Below are 19329 nucleotides of genomic sequence, written 5' to 3'. Positions count from 1 at the left end.
AATGTGACCTATCCAGGATGCAGCTGTCACTTCAAGGCTGGGGGCACTTGCCCGTCACCTACCAGGAGACTCAACCACAGGGAGCGGGGGAAAGAGAGGGCGCGAGGGAGGGAGAGGGAGCGAGGGAGAGCGAGGGAGAGAGAGGGAGCTTAACTCCTGACAAGAAAAAAAGAGTAGTGTGGGTGCACTAGAGCCACTCTCCTCGAGTCCAAGTAGAGCCAGTTTGGATAGTGGTGACATTGGAGCCTCCATAGGTCAGATCTCTCTCTCTCTCCACTCTTCGGTGGGGTGTAAGCAGAGCCCCAGACCCCCTTCAAAGGGCTGTAGCGGTGGCGGCTAAGTCTAGATGATCCAGGTGGACTTACACCAGGGGCTCCAGTGGACAGCAGGACAGGCAGAGAGAGGACACTTTAATTTGTTCCAGATGAAATATTTGGCTTCCCAGATCTTGTTACCTTAACTGGACTTTGCGAGGATGTGAAAAAAATGGATTGCATATTTTTCTGGGAGGTGACGAGGTAAGTTCATTATCAGGGGTTCATAATGGGTTAAAGGCATGTTGTCCCTTCACTGGCATGATATTTATTGAGGGATTTGGGGTAACTTTATGATGATAAGTTAATTGTTTACCTTCTGTGTTTTATTTGCGTCTCCATAAGTGGACTGCATCGTTGCAGCTGCATGTTCATTTCATTTGTGACAGTATCTTACTGTATATCTATGTAACCACAGACTCCAGATCAACTTGGATGCTGAGACCTACCTCTGACCAACCAAGGAATAGAAGCACCAATGGATGATTTCATAAGGATTGTTCCGTACACTCAGTAACTGCAACCCATATCTGAAAGGCTGTCACTTGTTGAACATGAAGTGTTCAGAACCATGAGCTCCAACCCAAAGAAAATGGCGGAAGGCGGCACACACCTCAGTCCTGGTATCCCCTCCAAACGGGCCAAAGTTTCTCAGGACCAGGTAGTTCCGGACACAGGGGACCCAGGTCGAACCCCGCCGGTGTTCGTGCGCAAGCTCCGCAAGGCTGCAGTGGGGACAGGGTGTGATATCCGCCTGAGGGTGTCTGTGGGGGGTCAACCTGCCCCCTCTCTGTTTTGGTACCGTAACAATGATCTCCTGGCCCCGCCTGGGGAGAAGGATGTTGGGGGTCTGTGGATCAGGGATTGCAAGGCCAGTGATGCTGGTCTCTATACCTGCGTGGCCAGCAACTGCCTGGGGGAGGCTCAGAGCAGCGCCCTGCTTGCCGTTATGGACCTGGGAGAAGGTAACGTTGGGGAAACATTGGGACAACATTATGATTCATCTGTGTTTGCTAAGTATTGAAACACGGGGACAACCCTCACAAAACATTGTGTAAGTCTACAAGGGAAGCATGCAGGGGAACATCTGTTATCCATCTACTTTTTTAAAAGGTGCTCGGTAAGCAAAGGACCAATCTTTACAAAAGCCAACAACAATGTACCCAACAGGTTTGCAGGTGGTATATTTATTTAATTCCATCTCAAATAGCTGTCCATTCCACTCTAGAAAACCCTTGCTCTTTCAAAAGTACTTCAACCCCGCTCTTTCAAAACGACTTCTACTGTAGAACCCGTCAGCTAGCAACACTTGTCTTGAGAGGGGTGAGGTTAAATTTGGATCCTCAGTCTAAATTGAGGCGTAGCGGTTTAGGGTGGGGCTGGTGTGACCCTCAATGCCATCCGTCGCTGTGATCTTTTAGCAGTTGAACCCTTCACCTTCTGACCCCCTGGTTGGATGATTGTTGTTGTTTTTGCAGTTTGGAGCAAACTGAAGTGATATGGCGGCCATTTTGTCCAGGGTGTAACTGAGAGATGGAGAGATGTAGAGAGAGAGAGATTACTCCATTTGAATGACTGTAAATAGATGTTTGTGTATTTATTTGTGTATTTACAGTATCACATTTGGGCTTGCAGAGCTGTCCCTTTAATAAATCTAATAAAGGAATCAGACAAATGCTATGTGGCTCACCAGTCAGTAAAGGCCATGTCATTAGTCTGGACCACATCACATGAGAGAATGAACAGTTGTAACTGGAGCTCCACACGTAGTGTCCCACAACCCAAAGCCATCCATCACATTGTCTGGCTGTGTCCCAAATTGCACTCTACTCCCTATATAGTGGCAGTGGAGGCTGCAAAGAAACGACGGCTCATAATAATGGCTGGAACAGAGTACATTGAATGGCATGGAAACCATGTGTTTGATGTATTTGATACCATTCCACCTATTCCGCTCCAGCCATTACCACGAGCCCGTCCTCCCCAATTAAGGACATAGGAATCCATTTTGGGACGCAGGACAGAATCTTACGGTGAGAACGCTATTAAAGGGAAGACGATACGACGAAGGACACTTTTTGTACTTTGTGCCTGGTGAAGCCGAAAGCATTGCCCTGATCCCCTTGTTTCATGAGATACTAGCTATAATTAGAATGCTTTGGAGGGCTCCTTTGCTGAGGGTGGGAGTTCTGACGGCATAAATTCACTGTAACAGACAGTCAGCTGAAGCCTGAGAGAGATGGATCGGCCTTTTTGAGTGGCTAGACGAGGAACTCTAACTCACTCCCCTCTCATCTCATCTTCTTTATACTCCCCTTCAGCTCTCACTCCCTCCCCCCTCTCTACTCATCTATTTCCTTGCCCTTTTATCGGTTCTCATTCTTCCCACCTCTCTCGCTTGATCTCCCTCTTCCTCTGCAATCACTGCCCTTCCTTTCCTCCATACTCCTCTCCCCTCTCTCCCTTTCCTGGGGACGTCTTTGGCCTTCGCCAGACAATCTCTGGTTATCACTTTCTGCCCCCATACCTTCTCTCCCTTTCACTCCACTCTTCTCCCCCTTTCTCCTCAGCCCTCTCTCCTCTCCCCTCTCCCCCTCTCTCCTCAGCCCTCTCCCCCTCGCTCCTCAGCCTTCTCCCCCTCGCTCCTCAGCCGTCTCCCCCTCTCTCCTCACCCATCACACCCTCTTGTTTTCTCCTCAACTCTCTCCCCTCTCCTGTTGACATCTTGGTCTTATTCTTGAGTCTCTGCCTAGAACCTTCTACCCCTCTCTTGTCATGTCTGTGTCTCTCTCCCTCCTGGTGGGTCTCTATGTCTATCTCTCCTCCTGGTGGGTCTCTGTGTCTCTCTCCTCCTGGTGGGTCTCTATGTCTATCTCTCCTCCTGGTGATATTCAACCTGCATGTGACCATCTATCTCCCACCATGACCATGCACCATGACCAATAAGCCTCTTCTCAGACACTCTATCTCCCCTTTCTCTGCCCTTCTTTTCACCCCCTCTCACTCTCTCTCTCGCTCTCTCTCTCTCTCTCTCTCTCTCTCTCTCTCTCTCTCTCTCTCTCTCTCTCTCTCTCTCTCTCTCTCTCTCTCTCTCTCTCTTTTACTCTCTCTCTCTCCCTCTTTCTTTTTTCCCTGCCCCCAGACCCCTGTGTGGTTCTCTGCCTCCTCCATTCCCTCTACCCCCTCCTCTCTTATTTGTGGCATGGTATGTGCCAGGAGGTTCATGTTCCAGAGATGTGTGGATGCCATCGGGCTCTCCTATTGCACCAGTACACATCACAAGTAATTATAGCAACACCACAGTGCCTCAGTGGGGCTGAGACTACGGACAGTCACACTCAATCACAGTCATCATGATGAAAGAGGGAGGGAGGGAGGGTTGAGGGAGTGGGAGATATAGATGTATAAAAGGATAGAGGAAGTGTGTGTGTGTGTTTTTTCTGGTAATAGATGCATGTAGAAAATACTAGATGCATCACATGTAGGTATCTTTTGAGGCTGGCCCTTTAAGAAGTCAAAAAGCACCATATGTCAGTACTGACCATGCCACAACAAGCCACCAGTCTGTGACTGTGATACTTTTTGACACATCATATTTGGCTTAGTAGTGTTTACGCTTTGACCACTGAATCACTTCAATGACTTGACATGAGGTCAGTCTGTAAACGTAACCCCCTCACACATTCAATGGTTTTACAACTCTTATAATCTTGGTTACCCAGAAGTTAAATCCGCTCGCAAAAATCTGTAATTTGCTGTTTTACTTCTGGGGGGAATGCTGTTAACCAGTATGGTTACCTTGCGCAACGGAAGGAAGTGAAGTCTCCTCCCTCGCAAACAGAAACTCTCAACCAAACCCCTCCTTTCCTCTAATTTCAGCAGTGTTTATCATGGGCAGATTTTGTTTTCATGCATTTTTACGATACAGACAATTTTTACTTTGTGGCTGTGGAATCTAGTGGAAACTTTATATAATCCAAACACAGGCTTGAAAATCACTGCACCTGCTTAAGCACCGCCTTCTCCCCATACTGATTGGTCCAAAAATCAATAACGAAAGACCAAACCAGAAACTATTGTTGCCTGTAATCACATAATTATACCTGAGCCTTGACAGATCCTCAACGTTTCATCTGTCCACGAGAATCTGTCAGTTTCATATGTCCACGATAGATGCTTAATGGTGTAAACTACCCCTATGGTTACATCATGTTTCTCTGAGCGCTATCCAAGTAACTGGTATTTTAGCTGACATTTTAGCTGACATGGTATTTAGACTACATGAAACATCTATAAAGGTGTTATGAATGCCTTATATAAACCCCCTTCAAGTTACCAAACATGCATGCTCTTATACTGGCCTCTCAAACCTCTGCCATTTTGTTATTCTGGGAATGAAACCAGAATGCAACAGTACATGGATACTCCCATGCTTGGGAGGACATGAACTTGATCCTCCCATGCCTCTGGCCCATATTCCATAACTACAGTTTGTTATGCCAAGTATCGTGACTGTCCACTCCAGTGTCCTTGTGGATCTAGGGAGTTTCAGTGTGGCTAGCTATGCTATGCTAACCAGAACTCTACTGTAATTTAACGACCCCGTGACAAGTTGACAGGGTGGATTCCCACCCTCAGAATATATTTACTGTGCAGTTATAGACCCATGTCTTAGACTCACACTGTCGGTGGGTATATATGCACTCCAGCATTTGGTCTACGTGTCTAACATCTGATATTCTCAAGCAGGACACCGATTTAGTGACGTCAGACATAGTGATGAACAATCCCGTTCAGATTTAGAATGTAATGTAGTCCACCACCACACTCTGTGCATGTGTTTTTAGCCTGTCAAATTGATTCGGATTTTGGTCCGTCATTCAAAAGTTCACCTCTACTTTTTATAGTTACTTAAAGATCGAATTGGCTTTAGGGGAAACAGAGACAATGTTCTCCCTCAGAGCCAGTGGTGGAAAAAGTACCCAAATTGTCATACTGGAGTAAAAGTAAAGATATCTTAATATTAATAGAAAATGACTCAAGTAAAAGTAAAAGTGACCCAGTAAAATACTACTTCAGTAAAATTCTAAGAGTATTTGGTTTTAAATATACTTAAGTATCAAAAGTAAATGTAATTGCTAAAATATACTTAAGTATCAAAAGTAAAAGTGAAAGTATATGTCATTTAAAATTCCTTACATTAAGCAAACCAGACAGCATGATTTTCTAGATTTTTAAATGTATGGATAGCCAGGAGCACACTCCAACACTCATTATCATTTACAAACGAAGCATTTGTGTCTAGTGAGTCCGTCAGATCAGAGGCAGTAGGGATGACCAGGGATGTTCTCTTGATAAGTGTGTGAATTGGACCATTTTCCAGTCCTGCTAAGCACTCAAAATGACACGAGTACTTTTGTGTGTCAGGTAAAATGTATGGAGTAAAAGGTACATTATTTTCTTTAGGAATGTAGTGGAGTAAAAGTAAGTAAATATAGTAAAGTAAAGTACAGATACCCTAAAAAACGACTTACGTAGTACCTTAAAGTATTTTTACTTAAGTACTTTACACCACTGCCCAGAGCCTTTGTTATAGTTATTGTTTTGATGACTGAACAGAGGTGGAGGCATGTTCGGCAGCATTGAAAAAACAACGACAGTGCATATTCTGCTGTTCTATCGCAAGTGTGATGATATCAGAGGGGAAAAAACAGTGTTTGTTGTTTGCTGTTACTGTGTTTGTTGTTTGCTGGTCACTGTGTTTGTTGTTTGCTAGTCACTGTGTTTGCTGGGTAACACAGCAACATGTGTAACACAGCAACAGCCTACATCAATACTTTATCAGCTTAAATAAAATACAAAATAGTAGCTAGCAATACGGAGATCACCTTCAACCTTCACTAAAACCACTGCAAAGGTTTTGACTGCAAACGTTGGTTTTAAGTTGCAATGTTCTGGCATGTCTGGCTTGTGATTTAAGTCCCCAGATTTTTTTTCTTTATCGACGTAGGCAGTGCTTCCTTTACGCCAAAAGAGTCCATCATTAAAACCTAGTCACTGTGTTGCCTAAGGACGAGTTTTCAAGACTCAACAGATGTAGCAGTTTTACCATTAAGGATTCCAGCTTTAAAGCAGCTTGTTGAAGTTATTCATGGCTGACAACAATATCTTTGCCATGTTCATTGGCTGTCAAAACAGTAATAAGTTGTGTTCAAACTTTCTCTGTTCTTTAATGAGTTCAGATTCTGTTTCAGTGCATCACAGGATCACAGGAAGCCTTCTTCAGTCTGTCACTAGTAGGGGGTTTCTCAGTCCAAGCAGAGAGTCAGACAGGACAGTAAAGGTTGTTTCAGCCCTGTCTGTAATCTCCTTATTACAGGAGGGCAGGTCCACTGTAAGGGTACAGAGCAGGGGTAGCAGGGGTGTACAATAGCCCACTCGAAATAGACCACCGGGCTTGGTGTTGTTGTGTTGGAGTAAGGGGGAACGGGGGAGAGAGAGAGAGAGAGAGAGAGAGAGAGAGAGAGAGAGAGGGCCTGAGCGAGGCAGAGGGAACCATCAGGTGCATTGAGGCAGCCATCTTAAGGAAAATGTCCTCACCCTGGCCATGAAGTAGACAGGACATCTAGGAGTCTTAGCAGAAGCCATTTTAAGGATCTCATATTCACCCTTGCCTCCATGGGATTGGGATACACATTCCAACTAAGGAGAAGTGGCCATGTTGAAATAAGTCATCCTTACCTCACTAAGGTCAGGATTTACGGGTAAAACCAGGAAGAACTGTCAAGTGTAGAGGAATGGGCTTAGATTGTGATTTGATGGTGATTTGAGAGTTCGACAAGAAGACGGACGTTTGATTAACGAGGATTACACATCTGAGAGGCCCAGTGTTAAAAGAATAAGAGAGTGAGAGAGATATCAACTGGAGCCATGCTAAAGAAGGAGTATCTGGATGCTCGGAAGGCTTTGAGAAGTGTGAGGGACGGTGTGACTGGCCCCAGGAGAAAGAAACCCAAAGGTGAGTGTTAGAACTCGTTCTAACCAACCACACGGAAAAGGTGGGAAGTGTCTGGGCTCTTGAGTAGGTTCTTACTTACTGTTCAGCTATCTGTTATCTCATGACAATCTGATGTTGTTGTGCTTACTGATACGAAGTCTGAAGTAAAAATGGACTGGACCATGATGAGGTCACAACAGACACAGAAGACCTCATCAGACTCCTAGTGTCTACTGTTCATTCTCTTCCATTACCTCCTTATAGAATATTGAATTGTACAACGCCACTGACCTATTCTTCTGATTCTAGTTGGGGACCAGGATGTTTCAAACCTAACAGGTGTTGGCTGGCTGACAGGCTTCCAGTGCAAACCAATAATACTCATCTAATGAGCAGGCTATTCACAGCATCCCCCGATGATGATAACTAGACACGCACTGCCTCTGTGGATAGTCTCTTTTTCTAGGCTCTCAACTATTAACAGACGCTGAGAAAAATGACTGGGCATTGCATCCATAAAATGACTGTACTATGTACAGCAACTACTAGGGAGTACATTGTTTCAAATGATAATATTGCAATACTTCAAAGACTCAGCTGGCTGTGGGTTGCAGTTGTAAATACATTATCTCCCACCATTATCCCCCCCCCCCCCCCCCCCCCCCCCCCCAGTTGTCTGTATGTCTGTCAGCCCGACTGCCTGTCTGTCTGGTCTGGTCACATGGTAGATACAGTACCTCCTAATTTTAGTCCATACTGTAGGCATAGAGTATCTCATAGTATCTCTCTCAGTCTCTCTCTGCCCCCCCTCTCTCTTTATCTCCTTCTCTCAGTCTGTCTCTGCCCCCTCTCTCTCCTCTCTTTATCACCCCAGTCTACTATCCAGTCCTGTGACTGACACAGACCAGACCTAGAGAATGAGATAAACTAGCAAGAGGCATCTGTGTGATGTGAAATCCCATTACATTACCAGAATGATTCACAGTGCATAGTCACGGACCACAATGTAATACATTTTGAATGCTTAGCAGAACAGGATCATTTTGAAATTCACGCACTTATCAAGAGAACACGTGGTCATCCCTACTACCTCTGGTCTGGTGGACTCACTAAACACAGCAGCCTCTTTTGTTAATAAAGTCTGAGTGTTGGATCGTGCCCTGGCTATCCGTACTTTTAAAAACAAGAAAATGGAGCTGTCTGCTTTGCTTAATATTAAAGAATAATATAAAGAATTATTTATACTTTTACTTCTACTTTTGACACTTAAGTGTATTTTAGCAATTACATTTACTTTTGATACTTAAGCATTTTTTTAAATATTTTTTTTAATTATTTTATCCCCTTTTCTCCCCAATTTTTCGTGGTATCCAATCGCTAGTAATTACTGTCTTGTCTCATCGCTACAACTCCCGTACGGGCTCGGGAGAGACGAAGGTCGAAAGCCATGCGTCCTCCGAAGCACAACCCAACCTAGCCGCACTGCTTCTTTAACACAGCGCGCCTCCAACCCGGAAGCCAGCCGCACCAATGTGTCGGAGGAAACACTGTGCACCTGGCCCCCTTGGTTAGCGCGCACTGCGCCCGGCCCGCCACAGGAGTCGCTGGAGCGCGATGAGACAAGGATATCCCTACCGGCCAAACCCACCCTAACCCGGACGACGCTAGCCCAATTGTGCGTCGCCCCACGGACCTCCCGGTCGCGGCCGGCTGCGACAGAGCCTGGACGCGAACCCAGAGACTCTGGTGGCGCAGTTAGCACTGCGATGCAGTGCTCTAGACCACTGCGCCACCCGGGAGGCCATACTTAAGCATTTTTGAAACTAAATACTTTTAGACTTTTACTGAAGTAGTATTTTACTGGGTGACTCACTTTTACTTGAGTAACTTTCTATTAATTAAGGTATCTATACTTTTACTCAAGTATGACAATTGGGTACTTTTTCCACCACTGGCCATATTAAGGGAACTGACCTATTTTGTCAGGTGAGGAAAGATGATCCTAGATCTGTACCAAGGGGAAATTTCACCCCAGATCATGAGATGAGGCGCCTCCGTGTTTGGCCTGGCGCTGGTCCTGTTTATGTTCCTTCTCTCTAGTTAGGCGTCAGTCCCATGGTCTGAGGCCTGGAGGGGGCCAGGATTAGGTGATAGGATCATGTTTCTGTGTGGTCATCAGCAGTCAGTACAGACATGCCCACTGTGTCTGTCACCTGGGCCTGGACCTCTACACCACCCTGTATCTCCACAGGGTCTGACTCTGAGCTACGTTTACAACAAAGGAATGGCTTCTGTTCTATTAAAAGGCTATTACAGTAGTAGAATGTACAAACCCACTGGGCAAAAACTGGTTGAATCAACCTTGTTTCCATGTCATTTCAACCCTAAAATGAAACGTGATAATGTTGAATCAATGTGGAAAACTGATTGGATTTGCAAAAAGTCATCAACCTAAAGGAATTTTGTCTTTTTTTCGCCAAACCTACAACCTAAATACAATGACAGGGTGATATTTTTGGTTGATTTCATGTTGAATTCATGTTAGTTGACAACTTAACCAAATGTAAATCGAAAGACGTTGAACTGACGTCTGTGCCCGGTAGTACGTTTCCTCTAACTAGACAGGGAAACCGGAAACGAACATGTAGACCCGGGGAAACCTCTGGGCAAGAGGAATGATGACCTTGTCTTCCCCAGCAAACGTCTAGATATGGGTTGTGACTAACAGGTTTTGGAGAAGGCTCTGGGTTCCTCTGTTGGGATTGACCGTGTCCTGTGGTTGGACCTGTAGTGCAAAGTGACTCATGTATAAAAAAACAACTTGATTAAGATGCACCCACAGCGGGGTCTGTTTTCTACCTCAGGGAGCTAATGCCAGATAAATGTCTCTGATAGACTCGTGGGCCTGCAGAGAGTTCATCAGAGCTGCGCCACTGAAACCCCCCTCTGTCACAAAATCAATGGGCTTCCGTGAAGTCTGCTCTGTTTCACATTGTTGTCAGCTCATTCAAGTAGAGTAAATGGTATGCTGGCTACTGTATTGTATCAGCTAATTGATATCTGCATGGAAGTCATGTTGTTTTCATTTATTTTCATGTAACTGATGATGGGGAAGAAAGAGAGGAGAGGAAGCTTCTTTGGACTATAAAAGATACACCCATTGTGTTACTATGGTGACTTACGGTGATATAACTGAATCCCCCTTAGGTCATTTGTCTGACAACGTATTGTAGCTTTGACACCTGCTTCTTGGATTTTCATTGGACTGCTGTAATAGAAGGCAGTGTTATGATTGGTCAGGGGACATATTGATCCCGGTCGAGTGAATTGTGACTATCGTGGTGTATCCTGTATCGCACAGAGACCCTTGTTATTGATTACTCACAGCCAGAGAAAATCCCTTCTTTCTGGAGATGCATGGGGTGAGGTGATGGGGCAGGGATGAATAGGGATGGAGGGAGACGAAGGGAGGTAGAGGGAGGGATGGGGTAAAGGGGAAGGAAGGAAGGAAGGAAGGAAGGAAGGAAGGAAGGAAGGAAGGAAGGAAGGAAGGAAGGAAGGAGAAGGCTTATAGCTATTGAAGCAGCTTTTGAGTGAAAAGGAACACAGTATTGGCTGTATTTTTTGAATTAGGATGCATTCACTTACTTAGAAACAGCCAAATGGGTAAATAAACAACATTATTACGAACAATGGAGGCTTTAGCTATAAAAAGACTCATCTATTGCGACGTCTGTGAATGGTTGGCTTTCTCTGATTTATGGGCATGTGGTAATATCCCCTGGATATTGACACTGTGTATGACACATATAAACAGTAGCGTGTCTCACGTAACAACGATAAAAAAAGTAGCAGTCAATCGCAGTGTGAAAGATTTGGCCTAATCTGAAAAAATGCCCATCTAGTTTCTGGGCTGTTTTTACAAGGTGATCTGGGTCCCCCTGTTATTATTTTTAGATGGATGTGGTGGACACAGATGTATCTGAGAGAACAATACATTGTGTGTGTGTGTGTGTGAGTGAGAGTGAGAGTGAGAGTGAGAGTGAGAGTAAGAGTGAGAGTGAGAGTGAGAGTGAGAGTGAGTGAGTGAGTGGCCTGTAATAAGAAGGGAGGATTTGTAGTGTCAGGTGATTGCAGTGGGAGGATGATGTGTTCTCTTCACCTTTCCTCGTTCCCTAATTCCTTTCACAACATCTGTTTGTTTCATGATCTGTTATTTCTAGTTGATGATTATTCCTGTGAGAACCGTAGAACGGGGAGGCGGGGTAGAAAGACATCATCATCTTTTCCCACATCATTTATTGATGGTTAAGACTCCATTTCCCTCACACACTCTGACCTACTGACACACTAACACAGGGTTTCCCAAACTCGGTCCTGGGCCCCCCCTGGGTGCACGTTTTGTAGTGCTAGGGCAAAAACCAAAACGTGCACCCAGGTGGGGCCCAGGACCGAGTTTGGGAAACCCTGCACTAACGTAGTGAGAGAGATACACTGTGTATAAAACACCACAAAGACAAACGCACAACCTACTGTTGATGTCAACTGTACGATGAATGTATCCATGGCGTTTGTTGTTCCTATTGATTTGTGTATCTGTCAGAGACTATGGCGTGCACAGCTTGTATGTTGCACCAGCTAGCCATCAAGCTAATCTATCTACGCCATTTGTAGTGTTGGGGACAGAGCTGAAGCAGAGCGAGAGAAATGGAGAGGGGCAATTCTGCTCTGTTCACTGGTGCAAATAACTGATTGCTATTTAGCGTGAAGTCAGATTTAGTCGAACGTCACAGACATGGACTATGAATGTATAATTGATGCCCTGGGGGTGGGGAGGCTGTTTTCTTCCTCTCCTCGGTGAAGATACTGGAGCTGAAGAGAATAAAGCAGAGGAGGAGAGGAGAGAGGGATCCACAAAAAAAGAGGCAGTTTGGATTAAGGATTTGGATTTTGGGGAGGAAGCGGGGGACACTTCAACTGTGGGTTTATGATGTCAACAGAACGGAGGGAACTCTGTCTGATTCTATTTCCCACTTTCTATTCTCCCTCCATCTCTATTGGTCTGTCTTTCTCTCTACCCTCTCCTCTCTCTCCTGCTCCCTGTGTGCCTCCCCTCTGCTCTCTCTTTGTCTGCTCTCTCTCTCTCTCTCTCTCTCTCTCTCTCTCTCTCTCTCTCTCTCTCTCTCTCTCTCTCTCTCTCTCTCTCTCTCATTATTGGCGGCTATCTCTCCTCTCCTCTCATTCCTCCTGCTGCTGCTGTTGCTGTGAGAGAGGAGACAGAGAGGATGCTTTAGAGGAGCAGGTCGTTTTCCTTCCTCCGGATCACACCTCTCTACTGTTGTCCTCACGGGTTGGGGTCTCAATCTGTTCCTCTCTGGCTGGCTGCTGTTGCTCCGAGGAGGGGCTTGGTTGAAGGAGGGAGGGAGGGATGGGCTGGAGGGGATGGAGAACGGCTCTGCTTGTGTCAGCGTTCGGCTGAACATTTTCTCCTCCGGCAGCAGTCAGAGCATAGTCTGCTACGTCAGAGTGATGCTGCTCACCTTGGCGGATAAACACTCTCACTCTCACACAAAGACACCTGGATTTTGTGGATTGTAATCCCCGAACGTTCCTCCTCTCATCCAGACCAGAGGATTATAAACACCCACGCGTGTGAAGAGAGCTCAATCTATTTACATGGTTTGTGTGAGAATTATTGTGGTTGGCCCACACTCCATTTGGGTAGGATCACAGCAGTGATGTTTGGCTGAGCAAGTGCCACAGGTAATCTGCAACCCAGAGGAGGGCATCGAGAGAGAGAAAGAGAGAGAGTAAGAGAGATACAGAGGCACTACTTCTAGACATGAAGAAAATCTGGTCCAAGAAGAGGTTCCAGGTGAGTCTCTACCTTTCAGACACAAAGTTGCTTTGTTACACTTAGTGTATGCTCTTTTCTAAGCCGTTTTCTCATGGAGTACTAAAGAGCTGTAATGGCTTTGTGATAGATTACTAGAACCAAGAGAAAGATACATACTTTGTTGCCCCACCCTTTTACCATTTTACCAGTAAACACAGAGCATTGTTCCTATAGGTTAGTAAATCCAGGTCTGTACAGTAGGTTTTGCATGGTATAGCTCTCTGTGTGGAATGTCCTCAGTGTCCTCTGGGTTCTAGTGGCCTCTGTGGCACAGAGGGTATGGCTTTACAGTTCCACATGACACGGTAACAAAGAATGCCACCCTGGGGGTCAATGTCCAATTCTGTTGGCTGGTGGGAAGATGCCTTGGGAGCTGGGTTGAAAATCAGCTTTCGGACAAATTTCACGGTCCAATTTTCTTTCTCCATTTATATTATAAATGGCCCATTTGTAAGACATTTTATTCGAATTAGCATATGTGTACCCTACAACATGTATCCTGGCAGAGAACGTCTGATATTTTGGATTTGACATTGGGTTTATCCCAAATGTGATCTGTGGAGAATAGAAAAGTGTGTCACTGGGCCACAGTGCAGACAACTGATATGTAGCACCAGATGACCAAGTACAATTATGTGGTACAGTATGTACGACACAGTCGATATTCAGAAATAATCATATAAACCTTGTGAAATATCCTCTCCAAACTCTGGCATAAACACTCTAGAGCTTTGAGGAAACTATGGTGCCTAGTGATTACCTAGCCTTGCCAAGTCAGAAACCTTTACTGTGCAGAAATGCAGTTTGTGCCTGGTTCTGCCTACTACAGATGTAGCATCTTAATTTGATCACTCTTTTGTTGCTGAGATGCAAATTTGTGGTCTATTCAAGTTTTAAAAAGACTTCTAAAGTTTGTAATTTCCCCTTTCAAATGTCAGATTTAGCCCTAATGAAACATTTATCTACCCCTACAAAAAATGTCCATTAATATAATAATATTAACATTATAATTAATATTAATACTATAATCCACATAATAATTCACATTTCCTGTTGCTGCAGGATTATTTTCCTGCTGTAGCAAACTGGCTCAAATGAAGATCCTACATCTGTATGTGTTGATATGATTGCCCAGAGTTCCCCATAATCAGGAACAGGAGATTGACAACGGACGCTTCTAGTTGCTTCGGTTGTTTTTTGTCTCACTGTGGCCACCAGGCAACACTTCATCAACAGGCTCTGGCTGGCAAATAGCAGTAGGCATGGTACTTAGAGAGCAGAGCAGCCTGATTGATCTAGCAGTTGAATCATTACTTTTCTCTGACTTCAGGGTTTTCTGTGTCTCTGTACTGTAATGAGTCATTCCATTGAGCTCTCTGTGAGCTCTTCAAGGTCGTGATCGATGGTTGGTCATAGGAGTCATAGGAGTCATCAAAGGTTCTAGGAGTCATTGGAAGTAATGACTTATCAAGTTATCAGTGTGTAGGGTTTTAGATGAGGTTATAAGGATGTAGGATGCAGGACAATATGCAGTTTGAGGTATGAGCTTCTTCTCTTGTTTGGGCATTTTCTTTTGGGTTCTGACAAAAATGGAATCCTCTGGTTTCAGTAATCATTAAGTTTCATGACTGTTGTACTTTTTGCTGGTTTGACTCATGCAACCCTCTATCTCTCTATTATTTCAGAGGACCGGACACTCCACCAAGACGTTTGGAAGGTTCACCCATGGTGTGTTTTCTGTATGAGTTATTACACAGTTATTACTTAGTAATTGCACAGTTAATAATAGTAATTACATGGTTAATAATAACTATTACACAGTTAAGAATGGTTTTACACAGTTAATAATGGTTATTACACAGTTATTAATACATAGTTATTACACAGAAACTGAGTTTTACTGTGCATATTTAGCTTGTTGTTGTATCTGAGAACCACTTAACGCTTTCTGTATTAAAAAAGATCCTTGGTAAAAAAATGATTTAGTACAGAGATTTCATGCATTTTTCATGTTTTAATTGCTGCTAGGAAAAAACAGTGGGCTTTTTTATTATTTAGCTGTCAGAATGCCTCTCCTCCGCCCCCACAAGCAATTTTCTTGTACCCATATTGTTGCCTCTCTGCATAACATCACAGAATGAATCATTTCTGAGGGTCTTAGTTTAGCATTACATATGGAATCTCAGTCAAACAGAAATGCTCACAGCTCCTTTTCCAAATCATATTTCCACCCAACTGTTCATCTAATCCACGGTGTATATTGCAGCTAGACATTTTGAATGACAGCCTCTCATATTGCTGAGTCGATATTCCTTGCACAGTGTGTGTCCAGCTGTTTAGTCCCATCCCACTTGGTACAGATGGGTGAACCCAAATACACAAGGAAATTGACTGTTAAAACTGTATGATCACTGTTATTGTCTATTTCACATTTACCCCCTTTTCTGTCATTTAGCAGATACTGTTATCCAAAGCAACATGACAGTGAAATGAGGCATAACCCATTTGCTTGCCTCTTCCTCAGCAAGCTCCAGCAGTAGGCTATCTAAGCGTATGTGTCAGGGTTGGCAGTTGGGCTGGTGATTTTAGACTCTAATGGGTATGGAGCCGATTGGTCGTGTGGGTGAGAGAGATGGTGGTTTCTATAGTAACTGTGCTCTCCCGTCTGCCCTCTCTTCCTGCCACTATGGAAGCGAAGTTTTCCGCTCCTGCCGAAAGCAAAGCTATGGTAAACCAGTCTTGTTTTCTCTCGCGCTCTCGTTGTCATCTGTCCGTTCTCTCTCTCTCTCTCTCTCTCTCTCTCTCTCTCTCTCTCTCTCTCTCTCTGTTGTTATTATTGATTTGCCATATCAATGTGCTAAGGCCCCAGGGGACTTTATGTAGATTCTTGTTACGTCTACAAGCCAAGATACTGTTGTGAATGAGGTCCTCCCATGTTTGCCTGGACTAATTTCCTCTTCCCTTTCTTTATTTACCATTTTCCATCTATTTGATTTCTCTGTCTCTTGAATATGTCTATTGCTCTATTCCAAACATTTCCACAGGGTTTTGCACTATACACCATTTAGTTCGGACCATGTCCCAGTTTCTTCTAGTGTTTCACCCATTAATTATGTCCTTTTAAGTCTCTTAAGTGGTTTGTGTTTTTTCTTAACATCTTCCCTAGAAATGTCAGCTTCTTTGTAACATCTCTATTGATCTCATCAAAGGTCGCTGAATCGACTTCTCTCCTTTGAGATGATTTGCACAAGGCCTCCAAATCAAAGGCCACAGTTACAGTACTTATTGGGTGCTTATGTCTATTAAAGAGATAGAGTGCAAGTCAAAAGTCTGGACACATCAACTCATTCCAGGGTTTTTCTTTATTTTTTTTACTATTTTCTACATTGTAGAATAACCCAAACAATCTAAATATATGTCAGCTGTGTTGTGACAAGGTAGGGAGGGTATACAGAACATAGCCCTATTTGGTAAAAGACCAAGTCCATATTATGGCAAGAAAAAATAAAATAAGCAATAAACGACAGTCCATCATTACTTTAAGACATGAAGGACAGTCAATTCGGAAAATGTCAAGAACTTTGCAAGTTTATTAAAGTGCAGTCGCCTAAACCATCAAGCGCTATGATGAAACTGGCTCTCATGAGGACCGCCACAGGAAAAGAAGACCCGGAGTTACCTCTGCTGCAGAGGATAAGTTCATTAAAGTTACCAGCCCCAGAAATTTCAGCACAAGTAAATGCTTCACAGAGTTCAAGTAACAGACACATCTCAACATCAACTCTTCAGAGGAGACTGCGTGAATCAGGTCGAATTGCTGCAAAGAAACCAATACTAAAGGACACCAATAATAAGAAGAAACTTGCTTGGGCCAACAAACATGAGCTATGGACATTAGACCGGTGGAAATCTGTCCTTTGGTCTGATGAGTCCAAATGTTTTATTTTTGTTTCCAACCGCCATGCCTTTGTGAAATGCAGAGTAGGTGAACGGATGATCTCATCATATTTGGTTCCCACCGTGAAGCATGGAGGAGGAGGTGTGATGGTGTGGGTGTACTTTGCTGGTGACACTGTCAGTGATTTACTTAGAATTCAAGGCACACTTAACCAGCATGGCTACCACAGCATTCTGCAACGATACGCCATCACATCTGGTTTGAGCTTAGTGGGACTATCATTTGTTTTTCAACAGGACAATGACCCAACATACCTCCAGGCTGTGTAAGGGCTATTTAACCAAGAAGGAGAGTGATGGAGTGCTACATCAAATGACCTGGCCTCCACAATCACCCGACCTCAACCCAATTGAGATGGTTTGGGATGAGTTGGACTGCAGAGTGAAGGAAAAGCATCCAACAAGTGCTCAGCATATGTGGGAACTCCTTCAAGACCGTTGGAAATGCATTCCAGATGAAGCTGGTTGAGAGAATGTTAAGAGTGTGCAAAGCTGTCATCAAGGCAAAGGGTCGCTACTTTGAAGAATCTAAAATATATTTTGATTTGTTTAACACTTTTTTGGTTGCTACATGATTCCATGTGTTATTTCATAGTTTTGACGTCTTCACTACTATTCTACAATGTAGAAAATAGTACAAATAAAGAAAAACCCTTGAATGAGAAGGTGTGTCCAAACTTTTGACCGGTACTGTATATTAATCACCATAAATGAGTGGGCTAAAGGGCACTGTTGCAGTTAAAAGAGGTATAATGGTCCTTACTGACGTTGTCTTCTGTAGGGGTCAATAGACTTCCAATGGGTTTGGAATGGAATGGATGCTAGTCTGGTTTCAGCACTAGCCTGCTCTATTACCAGTAACATACCTCGTTAGAACCGACTGGTAGCCAGTCTAGAAGGTCGTTTCTATAAAGGTATTTCAACCAGGCTAGTGGTGTATTTCTAGAGGCCACATCTGGCTTCATATCACGGTTCAGTGACTCCCCCTTGTATTACCTCTGAAGGAGACCTGCCAAGGCTCAACTCTATTGCCCATTATCCTCTCTGTCGCTAAGTGAAAATGAAGTGTCATTTGTCACCGTGACTCAGACTCAGCTGTTGTTTTATTCCTCTCTCGGTTTCTTCTCACCCTCCTCTTCCTCATCTTCCTCCCGTCAGACTCTGAAACCACAGAGGATGAAGCCACGGAGCCCCAGGTACCCATGGAAACCAAGGAAGGACCTGGTGGGCGACACCAGGACAAGGCTGGCCGTAGAGTGCCTGCAGGTAATTCACTTAATTCATTAACTTGAGCATGATCTGTGATTTAAAGGCCCGTCCTTAATCAAGTCTGTAAATCAGGTTTCCGGGATTAAGACGTAAGCATAATTCTTCTGGCACCAAGTTAAATGCATGTGTTTGCATGGCTTTAGCGTGACTGTCGGTTATGGCACTATGTGTATGTTGGCATTAGCCCTACTCGTTGGATGAAACGTATATATGATGTCCTTTAATCCTTCACGCCATGATGTAATGGTGTGACAATGTGACATTCTGACCTACATGCTGCCAGGTAACCTCCTGGAGCCGTTGCATTCTCTCTCTCTCTCTGTCTGTCTGTGTCACTGCCACCCTACAGAGTTATGGTCTGGATAGAAAGCCCTGGCTTTCAGAAAACAGAGCACTTCCCCATCGGGAACATCACATTATGCCGCCCCTTTACTTAGCAGCACCAACTCTTTGTGTATGGAAATATAGATGAAACAGGATTTGATAGGGAACTGATGGTGATTTGTTATGGGGTTATCACAGTGCTCATCGGTGCCACCAAAGCAGATGCTTCACAACAGGGGTCACCAGCCTGTCTAAATGTAGACCATGAATATGGAAACACTCCTCTAGCAGCACAAATCTATTTTCAATTCTGTCCTCCTTGATGGCTTGTAAAGAGACTGTTTGCACTTTCGAAGGTTTCGTGTTGACAGCCTTAGAGTGCCGTCGTTCCCGAAAGAGGAAAGAAGAAGAGAGAGAATGGTGCTATCAAATGAGAGTGGAGGAGGGATTCAGTGTTTGTTCTTTTCATACAAAGGAACCAACACAAAGACTTGGCTTTCACTCATCGCCCCACCTGCAGTGAGATGTGAAATACATTACCAAGTATCAACCAGATAACAATGCAAATTGCA

The 19329-nt window shown here is 44.2% G+C and overlaps 1 protein-coding gene across 1 annotated transcript in view; it reads left to right on the top strand.

Annotated features, from left to right (window-relative positions):
- The first annotated feature begins 243 nt into the window (after positions 1-243).
- Positions 244-19329, top strand: part of LOC129859888 (striated muscle preferentially expressed protein kinase-like) — a 55979-nt gene continuing 36893 nt past the window's right edge. The window contains exons 1-5 of the mRNA XM_055930109.1: positions 244-518; positions 733-1279; positions 14893-14935; positions 15901-15935; positions 18323-18430. Of these exons, the coding sequence (XP_055786084.1) occupies positions 886-1279; positions 14893-14935; positions 15901-15935; positions 18323-18430 (580 nt within the window). The 5' untranslated portion in view covers positions 244-518; positions 733-885. The remainder of the gene's footprint in view (positions 519-732; positions 1280-14892; positions 14936-15900; positions 15936-18322; positions 18431-19329) is intronic.

Source organism: Salvelinus fontinalis, chromosome 7 (assembly GCF_029448725.1).
Source record: "Salvelinus fontinalis isolate EN_2023a chromosome 7, ASM2944872v1, whole genome shotgun sequence".
NCBI classification, from domain to species: Eukaryota; Metazoa; Chordata; class Actinopteri; order Salmoniformes; family Salmonidae; genus Salvelinus; species Salvelinus fontinalis.
Note: the sequence above shows the minus strand (reverse complement) of the source record. Positions and strands in the feature narration are given on the sequence as shown.